This window comes from Pezoporus flaviventris, unplaced genomic scaffold (genome assembly GCF_033815535.1).
Source record: "Pezoporus flaviventris isolate CSIRO_AGI_PZ_B2104156 unplaced genomic scaffold, CSIRO_AGI_Pfla_v1 ptg000029l, whole genome shotgun sequence".
Taxonomy (NCBI): Eukaryota; Metazoa; Chordata; class Aves; order Psittaciformes; family Psittacidae; genus Pezoporus; species Pezoporus flaviventris.
Window position 1 is genome coordinate 4,136,292 of NW_026892577.1, and position 15,545 is coordinate 4,151,836.

The 15,545-nt window shown below is 40.1% G+C and overlaps 1 protein-coding gene across 2 annotated transcripts in view; it reads left to right on the forward strand.

The window, feature by feature from the left end:
- The window catches only part of GFRA1 (GDNF family receptor alpha 1), a 144,194-nt gene extending 129,262 nt beyond the window's left edge, over positions 1–14,932 (forward strand). For both annotated transcript variants that reach the window (XM_061458658.1, XM_061458657.1), the window contains exons 8-9: positions 11,906–11,962; positions 13,872–14,932. In XM_061458658.1, the coding sequence (XP_061314642.1) occupies positions 11,906–11,962; positions 13,872–14,033 (219 nt within the window). In that variant the 3' untranslated portion in view covers positions 14,034–14,932. The remainder of the gene's footprint in view (positions 1–11,905; positions 11,963–13,871) is intronic.
- The last annotated feature ends 613 nt before the right edge of the window (positions 14,933–15,545 follow it).

Genomic DNA, 15,545 nt, shown 5'->3' on the forward strand with positions numbered 1-15,545 from the left:
TAAGTAGCTACCTGCAGTCGTTAAGTACCTAATTTGTGCAGAGGGTTGGATAAGTGGGCATATAAATTAAGAGTGCACGTTTGAAAGCCAAGCAGTTATAAATATCTGTGAAAATCCATTCCTAAATTTGAGTCTGCACAAATGTAAAAGGGTGGTTTGATCAGAACTTTTCTGATTGACAGTGTTTAGTATGACCTTAACAATGGCTTGCCCTCCTCTGGAAAAAGGAGTGCATTAACAGTTCCATGTACCCAAGTTAAATTCTTGAAGACCATTCTATATTGAGTTCTATGTCAGTATGCCATCCTGCACACTTCAGTCACATATGTAGTGTAATTATGTGGTTCTGAGGGAAAATGTAGGGATCTGTTCCTGCAGGGGACTAACTGCCTGTATACAATTTCAGAAGTCAAATGCCAATTCCGAACGAAAAGTCATCCCTTTTTTCATACTGATTTTGAACTTGGTTTGACAAATTCTTGCAGCTATTTGCAGAATCATGTTCTCATCAAGAGTTGCCCTAACCCCTATTAATTTTGATTAAGATTTCCTGATTATTCCTGAGGATTCAGTCATGGTTATTTGCAGATGGGAAATTCAAACCGTTATAGATACAACTGTACAGGTTTAGATAAAAACCACACCTGTTCTAAACCCAGAGAACAGCTTAATGAGGATCCTTTAGGAATCATTAATTAAGCAGAGGCTTTTCACCTTCAAGGTGATGGCTCAGATACAATGTCATATTTAGTGGCAGCACAACTCTTTGGTCAGTGTCCTTAGTGAGAGAGATGTCCTTTTTGGGAGCTGAACTGGTCACCCTGAGTCCACATCCCAGGGACAGCCCCTAAGACACAAGTCATGCTGGCTCATGTCAGTGTAACAGGGTACTGGACTCTGGTGTTTCATGAACATTTAAAGAGAGCAACTGGCAAAGCTGCAGTTCCAAATAATCTCCAAGCCAGTGAGACACATCTGCTCATGTGTGTTCTTCAAGTCCTTATCATCTGCTGCCCTTTGTTATGTACAAAGCTTGTTGTAGTGCAATTATGTTCATCCATGCACAGCATGTCAGAAGTGCGATGTCCCATGCTGTTCAAGAGGTCACTGAGCGTGAGCAGCATGGTAATATCCCAGATCCCTTTCAAAGATGTTGTTCTCAAATACTGGAGAGGCTAATCCCATCTTGGCCACTGAACATGGCATCTCTTAAAGCCATTAAATTCACTTATCACTGGAAGAGAGAGCTCAGTACTAGTGCAGTATCAGTGCTGGTGTGCATATGCAGCCTGTATATACAGTACAAATATGTTAATGCACAGGCACAGTCTGCATTACACTCATGCCTCATCTCTACTAACGCTGTCTTAGGTCTGCTTTTCCACCCACTGCTCTGGAGGTAGCAGGAGTGACACAAGAAGCCGTATTGTTGCTGTAGTTGACACACACACACACACAGATGTGGGGTTTTTTTTGAATGCTTTCTGGAAACTTGATGGCAATGCATTGACATTGAAATGTACTGGTAAGACAAAGCTGATGCTTGTGAGTATTAGATGCATCTGAGTAGGTAGCTCACAAAAAAGACCCCCTCACTTGCTGTTTTCTACTTGCCTCAGCTCAGTACAGAACTATGAATAAAACCGTTATGCACTCAGGGAAATATTTGCTGCCAACCATCATCAGTCAAGATTCTCTTCAGATAGCACTCTCAAGATGTTTTTCTAGGTGAAGCCTTCTAATCTCTCCCTTGAGTCCCAGTAAAGGATGTTAAAATTTGGTAGCTTAGGGCACCTTCAAGATTTTGTTTATAGGGCTTGCAGTGGAACTAGATGTAAGGATACAGAAGGACTGTCCCTTTCTAACAGAGCAGCTTATCCCACAGAAAGGGAAATGAAAGGCATGGGGAAACATTGTGGGTGCTTTGCGACATTATAAGCCTATATCCCATTAACTCCTCAGTCTCTGATGAAGCGCACTGCCTGAGGTGCAAATTAGTGCCACTTTTGTCCATTGAACCTACCCTCTTAAGAGAAGTGCTCCAGAACCACCTCTTCATTTCAAAAATACTACACAACTGTTGTCAGTATTGACCTGAGCTAGATTAAACAAGCTGCCTCGGAATATAAGGCTTTATATCCCATAAATAATGTCTTGAACTATCCAGTCTGTCACAGCATAATACTTTAAAAAGTAGGCAAACTGGTCACAATAACTCTGCAAAAGCTTCTTCCAGTTTATTATGGAAACCTTACAAAATATACACAAAGTGATCCTGTTGATCTCCATTACTTGCATTATTAGCATTCATCTGTTTGTATTTTCAGACTTACTAAATGTAAACATAAATGTAAGCCTTCTGTCCTTCTGTGAATTATTTATGTGATAAAACAAAGCAGGATCATACGCTGTGGTTACGGTTTTGCATAATCTGCTAATTATTTGCATAATCTGGTTATTAAAGGCTCAGATTTGTTTTAATAGGGTTGTAATTGTTAAACATCTAACATTCACAGTACTTTTTGTGCCTAAGAAATGATTTCAGTGATTGAATAAATTTCTCAGTACTTTTTACTGAGCTCAAATTTGAGGCCATGTATGCAGATGATATTAGGAAGTTACTTTTCATCTTCAGTTGCTGCTGCCTCACCAGTGGCAGAATTCCCGTTGGTGTGGTGGGATCAGGGCAGTAAAGAATAAGACACCTTTCTATTAAGGTCGTGATTATGCAGGCTCCTCTTACATGAGAGTTTCTCTGCTTATTTGAATAGCTTCATTAACTACAGTGTAACTGTTGTGAGCGAGAGCATCGTTCATGTGTTAATAATGGATATGAGGAAGGCCACTGTAATATAATCCATTAAAGTATAGTCCACTATAGTATAGCCCATTAAAGAGAATTAGTGTTAGGGTGTCTCTCCTCGTATTTTTGAGCAGAGATGGTTTTTCTCACCTTCACTCACTTCATCAGTGGAAGAATGAATGTAGGATGCTACATCAAAGTCTCTTAGAATTATTGAGTTTTAAGATCTATACTGCAAGGGCCTTTTAATAACATTTAGGAAGCTGACAGGACAAACCAAGGTCTAACATAGCTAATGGAGATCTGTGGACAAGACCAACTAGATCTTTGTTGGGGTTTTTTTTCGTCATGATTTATGTCTTTTGAAATGTATGTTTATTGTAGGAAATAAAATGCCAGCAATCAAAACTGTATTATATTAATTCACGTTTAGAAATCAGAATGCTCTCAGGATTTATTAATCAGGAATACAAGCAGTGAATTTAAATACCTTTCTACAAAATTATAAAGCCATATATTCTAATGAAAATAAAGCTAGATTTTTATAGAAGCAGCTAGCAGCTATGCTTACAGTTGAAGTTGTCTTACATTTTTGCATTTAAAAAGTCCTGTGTTCAGTGACTTTGAACTTAGCCAGTACATTAGCTATTTGGGTGATTTTTTTCATGTTATGTGTGTGGCTCTGGCTGAATTCTTAGGAAATAGCTGCCTGTCAAAATCACAGGATGCTACACCCTCATTTCTTACAGACTCACCCTGGTAAATTTGCATTATTCTGAATGGTATTTTCAGTGCTACAAAGGAACACGGATACTGAGGCAAGTACTGCAGCCAGTTCACTGAAGTGTCATCCCTGCCAGTTCTGAGCATACCTGTGTGCACCTGCAGAACTCAGATACAGCATTAGAGGAACACGGAGAAAAATGCTTTAAATTTTTATTTCAGTGGCACTTCTGATTGTGCCAAAACTGCAGAATTCACCAATTACTGTAAATCACAGCTGTTTGAGATTGAGTTGATTTCAAAGAAAAAACCAAACAACCCCGTCTCTAAGCCATGATTTAATGGGACTCGGGTACCGGCATAGCCACATAACTGCAGATGTGAGGAAACTAATACACTGGGCTTGAAATGTCTAAACAAAACTGAGGAGGGGAGGGTATAGCTGTATGGTGCGTGCTCAAATAAGTGCCTAGTTTTTTCTTTCTTTCTGTTCAAGGTTACTTCAGTATCTGTGGCCTTTGCTTTTGCCTCTGTAACTGCAGCAAAATCACTTGTTATCTGAAGTGGTTTTGAAACCCTTTTAAGGCTTTCTGTTTTCTTTCTGTGCATAACCAAGCCAGTACTCACAATGCACACATATGGTTAATAAAGAGAAAGGTCTTGAACATTTTTAGTCACAACCAAAAGCAGATGTTCATGATCATTCTCCTCCCTTCCCTTTTAATATTTATGCGTGAACGCAGTGCTCAAGAAACCAGCAATAATATCAGTTGCTTAAGGTTGGCATAGCATGAACAGAAGCTTCCTATAGTGCTCAGCACTCAGGCCTCATGCAGACTGGTGCTCAAGCAAGCTTGCCTTGATGTTCCCTTCCAGCTGCAGGACCAGAGGATGGCATCCCTGGTCCTTGCTGCCTGAGTGTGAAGGCAGCGCCTGACCTGATTTACTTAATCTCTTCCACATAGTGACAGCTCAGAGCTGGATGTCTCATGAGGCTCAACGATGTGGTGAGCGTCCCTACTGAGCTCTCTCCTCCCAGGTCTGCTTTGGCTTGGGAAGTTCCCAAGTTTTTCTTAGCAGGCAGTCCCAGTCACAAACTGCCCTGTCATCTCTTCAGTGTGATGGAAAACTCACCGGCGAGTAACAGGCTTACTGCATGCTCCTAGCAGAGGGAAGCGCATCACAGCCAGACTTCAGCCAGCGAGTACCTGCCAAGGCACACCTGGAGGTGTGAGATGCCGTGTAGGAGCACTGTAGCTGCATTAGTGTGGTGCCTCTTTTCAAGGATCATTAGCACAGTGCAGTTCTGGCTGAGCTGGTTTTAGTCCCCTAGTAGCCGTGGCTGACAGCTGCTCAGGAGCGTTTACACCACACTCCAGTGCACCACAGAGCCCAGTCTAATAGGGGAGGTGGGCACTCCGCCTCCTGCCAAACAGTACAACTTTGTTTGCATATTCGGACAGGCAAGGGCACGCAGTCCAGCCTGGGGAAGTGTTGTGGGGTCTGTAGTCCTTCAGTGGCTTACCTTTGTTCAAAATTAAAGGCTGAGTATTTCATTTCGGTGGGGTTGTAATGGCTTTGTGTTTATGCTGCTTTTCTTTAGATGCTGTTCGCTGCACAACAGCCAGATGCTACCTGTAACTGCTCGGTGTGGCGCTGGGTTGATAGCTGTAGTGAACCACTAGGGAAATGTGTTTTAATAATAAAATCCCAAACAACTCGATTTTGGATTACATGGCTCTTCAGTTTTATAACTAGAAAAAAAAGCCAAAAAAACCCAAACCGTAGGCAGCGTAAGCCATTGAGATATTAACCTAATAAAACATATTCTGTCTATGTTTTTTTGGTATTCTGTTTTCTCCTCTGCCCTTCTTCATGCAAAAAAATCTGCTTGAGGCAAATCCATAAGAAGAGCGTATTAGGAGAATTGCATAATATCCCCTAAAAATAGGAAACGAGAATCTGGGACTAGGGAAATTAATTTTCCTCAGATAAATGAGTGACTGAGCACGAAAACAAAATTGTTAACGAGTTACTGTGCTGCCATGAAAGGTAAGTCAGTCAGTTCAGCTCTCTTGGCTGGGTGTCATATTTTGTGCTGTGCTCCCTGGGAGACTAATTGCTTGAAATAAATATTTGAAGACGTGTGTGTCTGCTCCTTGTAAGCTTTTGATCAGTTTGGTGTTGCTGATAGCATCTGTTCTTCATAAAACCTGTAAGGTTGCTGTGAGGAAGGTTTTGTGCCATGTTGCCCCAGCCATATAAGTGCAGTGAGAGACAGGGCTTAATTAGGTCTCAGTTTTATTAACATAAGGATCTGGGAATGGTCCAGCAATAGTTCGTAAGGTACGGGTCATCTTTCCTTCTGTCCACACTCTTTTCTGCTCCTTTGGGGAGGATTATTCCAGCTTGTCCCCTCTCTAGTCAAATATTCTTACAGTTACAAGATCGAAGAGAAGGGAGGTTTTCTTCTGTTCATATCAGACTTCATCAGCTCTTAGGTGTGTTTCTTAGATGTCTGAACTGGTATCTGCTGCTAAGTGTGTTTCCATCTGCGGCCATCAAGAGACACAAGAGTCTGCAGTGTCTGTTAGACTGAAGCTAATTCGATCCATTGTTACTCAGTGGTCTGGGAAAGAGACCTGGCCTGCCCAGAAGACTCAGCAGTGCTTTGTCACTGATGACTAAGGAGCTGGGAAGCTGTAGCAGAACACGGACCTATGTCTCAGCTACTCTTCCCAGAAGATTCCTGTGGGCTGCCCTGGGGTGAAGACTTCTTTTCAACTCCATTTCCTTCTGAAGGAGTGGATGGAAACATCTCGGGAGAACCACCATCCCTTTTTCCCTTTCCTGACCAGAAAACAGACCTCCCTACTTTGAGATTGCCCTCTGTTTCTTCTTTCTGATGCTGAAGTACTCAAAACCAGCAAGATTCTATTAATGTGGAGCTTTTAAACTGTCACGTGTGTTCCCTTAAGAAAGCCAGAGCTTTGTGAAGGTGAGCTAGGTGGATCTGTCACTTCACAGTGCTGCCCATTGAGCAGCTGTGTAGTGGTTTTGAATGGGATCTTAGTTGTGATTTCTGAATGCTTGGACTGGGAAACCCAAGGATGGATAGTCCCAAAATCAGTCAGGGCATCCTGTAGTACCCAGGTCTGCCTATGATCCACCACCCTGCCCAGCTGAGGCAAAGCTGTGGGGAGAAATCCAGACAAGACCCCTATAGGAGACTGGGGACAAGCAGTGTAATTTTGGGACAGGTACAAAGCTATGGGGAGCAGGGGCTTAGGGCTGGGAGGTGATGGGATCTGATGGGACTGGCTGATAACTGTTTATTGCACACCACTATAAAACTCGGTGTGTGTTTCCTCAGTGCATGTTTGGGCACAAGGGGCTAACTGGTTTGCTTTATTTAATGTCTCCCAGCTGAAACACTTGTGATTTGATTCTTACTGTGCTAGGTGTCACCTATGTGGCTTTGGAGAATAGTGCAGGCAGTGTCTTGGTAATGCTTGTTTGTAAAAGATACTTTCCTCACTCTACAAAGTGGGATGACGGAACTGTAGTGCTTTTATGCAGAGCAATGACTGATAATTTCCTGCCCCAAGCTTGTATCTTGAGGGCTGATTCAGCAGAGGAAAAAGAAAAAAGCAGCAGAAAAGAAGGTCTGACTTCTTTGTTACAGGACTGTGAAAAGCTGATTGTTTTTATGGCTTAAATAGCTTTGCACCCTGGCTGTATGCTATGGGTTTCAAAATTACTCTGTGCTGAATTGGATCCTTGTTTTAGTGGCCTGTGTCTCTGACCCGCACTTTGCTTATCTTCCCTGTTGAAAGTAATTTATACTCCAGCATGCCATAGTACTACTGTGCGAAGGAGAAAATACTGTTGACAATTGTGATAGATGCTGCTACCGCTTAGCGAGTGCAGAAGAGTTAATCTGATTGCATTTTTACAGTCTTTATATTTCTCTGCTTATTGTTTGTGTCTTGTTCTTGGAAAAACAGGTTAGATGCATAGTAAATCTCTTTAATCAGCACAAGAGGAACAAAAAGAACAAGCACCCTCATTTGTTACAGCTGCTTCAGAACCATGGTCATTTGAAAGATGTATTCTGGGAGATGTGTCTCTTTAGAAATGCTTGTTAATACAAGCATAACTAACTCAGGAGAGGACAAAGGCACTCATTAAAATTAGCTGAAAAAACAGATACTTATCGTAATGATACTTCTGTTGCCTCTCACTATAATGTCTAAGCTATATGTTCCATAAAGCATGTGAGGCCCGGAGTGTGCAGCTAACGGCAAGGGACTGGTTTCTGAGTTTGGATGCTTATTCTGAGCCTGTTTGCATTCAGGTCCAATGCATTCACTTCCCTTTACATGCTTCCCCTCCCTTCAAATTAAAGCTCATCTATGTTTGCAGCCATTCCCTGTCAGACCTTTTTCTTGCTCTAAGTAACATAGGTATGCAGGCTGTAGTAGAGGTGTGAAAATACAAACCATAAATGTATGAACTGACTCCTGGTGAGATACCGCTGCAGTGTTTAATTCATTTATTAACCATGTAGTGCTTTGCTTTGTAAAAGCTGGATGCATGATTGCAAGATAGCATTTCTCGAATGAGCTCAGAGCTACAGTGTCTGCAAAGGATGGAGGTAGAGGGATTTGTGGGATGAGAAGCAGAGTTACTAGATTTGGGAGGATCTCGTGATGTTTATTAGGTGCAGGGCAAGAGAAGACTAGGTTAGGTGTGTGTGAGCAAGGGCATATGACTGACCTCATCTAGGAGCATTAGAAGGAATTAAAAGGAAACATGAAGGTCCACAGAGCCCTCAGAAGGAAAAATATCTCTATAAGCAATATTCCTTTCTCCTTTCAGAAAACCACTAGCTCCTCTTCTGATCATTATTCACCCTTCTTTCTAGGAAAGAAATAAGTGAAATTTTGCTTCTGATCATGAGAGTTTTCTGTTTTCTGGACATGCAGTTGGTTTCTCTACCAGTCTTTGAACTAAGCAGTTTAGCTTGAATATTAAATGCTAAAGGTTGCGAAGACCAAAAGAACCTTGTATGACTACCGGACAGGATGCTGAAGCTCAGCAGGCAGTGTATGAATGTGATTATCTCTAAATATCATCTGTTGCTTGTGCTACCACAGTGATCAGATTCTCTGTAAAAGCAGGTGTTCATTTTTACAGAATATGAAAGCTTCAATCAGTGCAAGGTTGTAGGCAGTATGGGGCAGCTTCATCAGAGTAGCCCACGTTACTGAATTATAGTTCCCTGCAAAGCCAGGGTGACTGTCAACCTGTCTTATGTACCTTTGTTTTACAGTCAGAGGCATGTCACAGCTGAATGTATAAATCATTAGCAAATGCTATTTTACCTCAGTGGGAAAGATCTCATACCTCTTTCCATCTGTTTAACCAGTTATTTTAAGCTGCTTTTCTTTCACTTTTTATTTAGTTGTTATTTTTATAAGCCCAGCCCTGCCCAGCAGTTCTGCTACATGTAGTCTTTTCTGCCCAAGAGTGGGACAGAAGATTTCCCCCCTTAGCCTGTACTTAAAGGACATGCACTTTCTATAGCCCTTTCTTCAATATGTAGGGTTTTGGGTTTGTTTTGGTTCTTTTCCTATTATTTATGATTTTGTGATGCACTGTTGTATTACAGTAGTGCAGCCTATGCCAGCATTTCCATTATAACCCATTTTTACAGGTTTATAACTCAACAGTAAAAATGTACTCTTCCAATTTGAAACTTGGCATGCAATGTCTCATTCTCAAACTGATAGTATTTCCTTTCCCTTCACCTTCCCCATGAAAAGAGGTTGCATTTTTGCTGTATTTTTAAATGGAAGATGCTGTCCTTTCTGTTTTGGTAAGAGGAAAGCCAGCCTGATTATTAAAATTACTTTTCACTTCTAAGAAAGGACTTTATAATGGAGGATGCATGTGAACAGGTTTGTTGATGTTAGCATGACTACAATATGTATATGAATACAGAGAAGCATTACTTTCCAAATTAAAGCTAGGGAATATTGAACAAAATTATTGAAAAGCTTTTTATATGTTGCTTTTGTTTCTAGCTGTTGATTTTACCCCTAAAATACTGTTCTCAAAGGTAAAGGTGTTTTAGCTGCTGCACTCTGTTGTATATCAGGCTGAATGAAGTAAAGACAAATTTTACTGCATATAGACGAAATAATGATATTTTCCTCTTTTCTCATTTGAGAAGCACAGTACAGAAGGAACATAAATTCTGACTTTGGTGTTGAGACTAATACGAAGTGTAGACTTACAGTTAGCACAGTGTTGTGAATCCATAGCAGGAGTAAGCAGCAAAACACAGTTTCCAGTAGGCAGATGCTTATGTGGACTAGAAACTTAGCTCTGAATGGCAAACTAAGAAATATGAGGCTTGTACAGTCCTTGCAGTTTACACTGTCAAGATCTGATGCTCTGAACCTTAGTGCAGCTGAAGCCTAACATTCCAATTCAATGTAATATGGGTGTTTTGGGTATAAGAAAATCAGGATTAAAATCCAGTTTCTCCTTCTTTACCCATTCCTTAGAGCCAGCCATTTAGGAGTTGAAGTCTACGCAGTTGCCATTAAAAATAATCCTAACCTCTTGAATATCACCACCACTGCAAATGAGGGCTTCACTGTCTTGCTTCGTATTGTAGCAAATGTACTTCCAGACATTTCTCTTTCCATTTACATAGTTAGATTTATGCTTGCTGTAATCACTTCAGTGTACTAATTAGAACAAAGGGTATGTAAGAGAGAGATTTCACAGAGGGTGTTTATTAATGAATTGAGCTATTATTTTGTCATATATTTGAAAACTCTGAACACATGTACAGTAAGGATTTTTACCATGCCTTTCTTTTTAAATACCAAGCTGTCTTTCTTTTAAATCCCAGCTGTTTTAGTTTTTCAGTTGTCTCTAATATATCTATGTATTAAAGTGTCATGAAAAGCAGAGTGCGCTTCCTAATGAGAAGTTCAGTTCCTTCATTTGGATTCAAAAATCAGTAATTAGGTCAAAGACTACTTTGTGTCCATAGGCAGCACCAGTGGCTCTCAGATATAAAATGAAATAGCTGTGCATGGAAATGAATTTTTGAGGGTATAAAATCAGAATGTTCAGCACTTTCTCACATCAGCATTAGTCCAGTCCATCTCTTCCAACACCGGTGGGATTCTGCAGTGTAAAATGAATGCAGCACAGTGAGAGCAGATCCTGATTTTTTTTTACAGGAAGTAAATTGCAAGACCAGGTGGAAGTATCAGATGTGCTCAATGCAGGCAGTAGTTTCATTGTATAAATCCAAGTTTTCTGTTATAAGACTTGATTGTACATTTAACATCAGTACCTCCTGTAAAAGAGTGATGTGTATGTTTCTGGAATGTACAAAGAAAGAAATGATATTGAAAATCATTGAAGTACTTAAATCCACCACAGTACAATTCATTGAAAATATCTTCAGCACCATGGGGATTCCTATTGCTATTGTAGAAAAGCAGAAAACTCCTAGCACAATCATGTTCACTTCAACAATGGAAATATTAAACTCCTTATGATGCTTGACAGAGTGCACACTATTGCTTTCATTTTGCCTGATGCTGCTACCAGAAATGTTTCTTACACGAGTCAGTGTGGAAGGTGCGCTGTAATAGCGACAGATGGATGCTCATCATAAGACGTGGCTGAAGATACAGCAGATTCATTTTTCAGTTTTTGAGCGTATAAAATACCCCTGCATTTAATTATATTCTGTCTACAGTAAGCAGTGAATGCAATGTAAACAAGCAGCTCAATCTGACTTACAGGTATATATGTTAAAAGACATTAAATATTCTTACTGTAACTTTCTAAAAGAGACTCGGTGGCAGCCATGCAATATATTGAAATTATATTTGTATTTTCATAGTAATACCTGGAAAAATTGCAAGAATCATTAAGGATAAAATACTGTGCTGTTTATTCCTAAAACTGAGGTGTATGATATATTTGTTGTTAATATGCAGTTTTATTATGGTTGTTATTAACTGTCATATTTCATTTCTTCTCATGAACATCCAGTGCCATTTTTAAGGGGCCACAGAACATAGCATGTTCTCTGCAGCTGGTGGCACTCATCATTGTAATTACTAAGTACCCTTAGCTGACTGACTGAAGTTTTGCTGTAAATTCAGATCAGAATGTGAATGTTATTGGAAAACATGCAGTTACATTTGGAGAGTTTATTTGCTAATCATGTGCAGATCTGTCAAAATTACGGGAGTATGACAACCCGTGCAATTCATCTAATTGTTTTGTGCTGCTGTATGTCAAAATTACACAGGGAATAAATCTTGCATTTGTTCATAGGCACAGAAGAAGCGGAAATCCAATGAATCTGTAGATACAGAGCTCTGTCTTAATGAGGTAAGTGTGGATCCTGTATATTTCAGATGTCTCCCCATAATATAAAATGTTCAAAGTCTGTCAAGATTATAATAGGCTTACCTCTCACTAAAGTCTTGGTATTGTTATGTCAACTCAGAAAGCTGGAGCTGGCCTCAGAGTGGCTACTGCTGACTTTAGATAATAGCCGTATAGTACACATTTAGGCAAATCCCATAGTAACTACCATTGTATCTGACAAGTACACTTAGTTAATAATCCACAGGAACACAAGATGAGACGGCATTTAGCAAGTGCACAGAAACATAGTGGACGTCATTCTGTGGCTAAAAAAAAATGACCAATTTAGGGCATGAAATCATGTTCACATCAGGAGATGTGATGCTCATACACCAGGAGACAGACTGGCAGCCCCAAGAGACATGAACCTCCCAGTGCTGTTTGAGTAGTCTGCTCAGGCTGACCTCCAAGGCCCCCTTTCAGATGTAAACATTACATCAGTTTCCATGTCTGTCAGTCCGCATCCTTTGTACTGAGTCTCTCTGGAAGCTTAGTAATTAGTGATGTATGTAAATTAATTTCTACTGTGTGGAAGCACACAGCCTAGGCATTGGAACAAGGCAGCTGCACAGGCATAAGCCACCAAAAGGATGTGACCATATATTTCTGGTTCTTCTTCGCCAATCCAGATTTGTCCCATTCTTCTAAACAATGACAATTCTGTAGCCCATTCCTAATTCTTTAGATACTACTAAGAGTTTCCTGTACATTCTAGAGTGAAGCCTAATATGTGAGGGAACGGTGCAGTTTAACCGACCTGTTGACATCTTGTGCTGGCTAAAAGACCTTTACACAAGAAGGTCCTAGTAACTATAGTTTACCATAAGAACTGCTGCTCTGTCTTATCCCATACTCAGTTACAGGTTCCAAAAAAGCGTCTGCCCAAAGTTGAGTGTAAGAGAATATACTGTGATAAGTCCCCCAGTGCCTCTACTACTTCTAACAAGTGGTACCAGAGTAGAAGAATGGCATGGACGTTTATCCATGGATACCTCCCTGGCTCTGTAGACAGTCATTCATGTGGAAACCGATGCTCTGTACTCATTCTTTGTATCTGGTCCCCTGGGTACTCATAGCTTGTACCTAGAGAGGCCCATTGCCTCTTCAGGATGGGGGAGGTTTATCCCCTCTGTAGAAGCTGTATCCTTGGGGATTTTCAGATCCAGAGTGGACAGGGTCTAAGTAAGTTGGACTTAATGAAGAGATCCCTTCTAATCTAAATTGATCTACTTCTGTGATTACACGTGATAGGGTTTTATTTTTACTGGGGATCATAGCAATGAAAAATACTCCTGCTTTACCTCCTTCTTAAATAAGTTATAATCTGCCAGTCTGTACTTGCATATGCATGTTGTTTAATTATTGGTACCAAAGAAGGCCAGGAATGTAAATTTTCATAAGCTAGAAAACTCTGTCTTTTCTGATCCCATGGATTAGATTTTATTTATTGTTATCCAGAAGTAACTTGTCAAACAAAGTTGCTCTGTTGACTGTGCAGACGTTGCAGTTTCTCTGCGGGTCCTGCATTTGCTTGTTAAAATAAACTGGCGTAATAACGCGAATTGCTAAAATATTTGCTGTACTTAACAAGGGGAGGTTTTACACATGGAACCGTTGCTAAAGTAGGGGATTTTTCATACTTCATTTCTTGGATTGTGCTGTACTGGTGTTTTTATTCTTTAACTTTAAAACACTGATGTTTTGATGTCTGTTCTTACGCTTTTTGCATCTTTTAATCTGTGACAGTGTTACATAGGTAACATTGGAGGGTGGGCCATGAACAAACAAAAGATTCATTTCATGATGTAGCTTTAAATATCTTGCAATGAAAATGTGTAATGGTGACCAAGGAAAGCGTTGTCTCTTGCAGAATGCTATCGGGAAAGACAACACCGCAGGAGTCTCCACCAGTCACATATCATCGGAGAATTCCCTCGCTCTTCCTGCAAGCTTCTATCTAAGCACACAGCTCACTCTGATGACACTTGCACTCTCACTCTGTTTGTTCCTAAGCTCATCAGTCATCTTGTAGCTGCGTTACAAAAGGACGTGTAAAAATATTATCTGTTTCCTGTCCTCTGTTGTTTCTCTGGAATTCCAGGTCTGGGAGCTCAGCTGAGGCACTCCTTCTAGAACGGTTGCAGTCAGCTGGAATTTTCTTTCTTTTCTCTCTCTAAAAAAGCTTCTTGTGATATTTAGAGGCTTTGTACTTGGTGCAGTGCTACATTCCAAACCCAAAAAGGCTTTTGGGCATGCAGTGTTTTAAAGAGACAGTGTGTAAATTTGCCTGTAAAGCGACCTGGTTGGATTATTTTCATAATAATTATTTTCATTCTGGCTTTTCCCTGAGAAGGAGGATGGCAGTTTTCTTAAGATCCTCAGATTTAGCTCATTGAATGGTTTTGGTTTTCAAATTGATTGAACTTCAGACTATCAAGAATGCGAGGCTTTTGTCTAATGGTGAATGTTCTCCCAGAGAGTGGACTTTCTGAAACGTCTTCATTTGATAAATTGCTACTGATGTTAAACTCTTTCAGTGTGTTAGCATTTTCCTCTTTAAATGTTTACGTACTGTAAGTAATTCTGCGTTCCCTGCTGCAAAGCCATTATAATTCACATACAGGTATGATGTATGTCTTTCAGTTAAATTCTCATAAAAATAGAGTGTGGCATAGAACTTTCTAACAGTACATTTATCTTTTAATTGTAATCATCTAGCCTTAACAAGGGTGAAGATTCTTTAAATTAACAAGAAGCAGCCATTGTGAAAGCTTGATAAAGTTATGTTTCTTTAAATTTGAGGACAGGCGATAGAAACAAATTTTGCTACAGGGTTTCAGCTCTATAGTCTATGGTCTTCTATGCTTCCGTTGTGATAATATAGTCCAGTTATTATATTGTTTGTTTAATAAAAAAATGACATATGATTTATTTGCTCTACTAAACCAGCATCATCTGTTTATACATAGCTGATAATGTCAGCTGAAAAAGTTGCAGGAACTTCACACCTTACTTCTCTTATTATGACATTGTAGAGGGAAAAGAGGTACTAGGCTATCATTTAAACTGTGTTTTATTTCTTAGACTGCTAAAATCAACACGATAGGATGGTTGATCCAATTACAAGGCAGCGTCCCACACACTCACACCTTGACATTGCTGACATGATGAACTGTTTGCAAGACCAGTTCCATAAATTGTCTTCATGGTTTGGATAGCGATATTGACAGTGTACATGATTTGATCACTTGGGTTTTCATTCGGTCACACTGACAGCCTGAGCTGGCTCATGATGATTTTTTGTGGTACCTAGAAGGAATTCTTTAAATGTCATGAAATAGGCAGCATTTCTCCTAAGGTCTTTATATCTTTACTGTGATGGCTTGGTGACTGTTAGAAGCAGTTATGCCTAAATGATCAACAGTAATCAGTTGTTGTTTCTATTGAAAGTAGAAGATAACTTCGCTAAGCAGGGAGTTCATTATGTTGAATTAACCAATTTACATTGGGACTTACACAGTTATGCCCCATTCTGCTCTGAAAC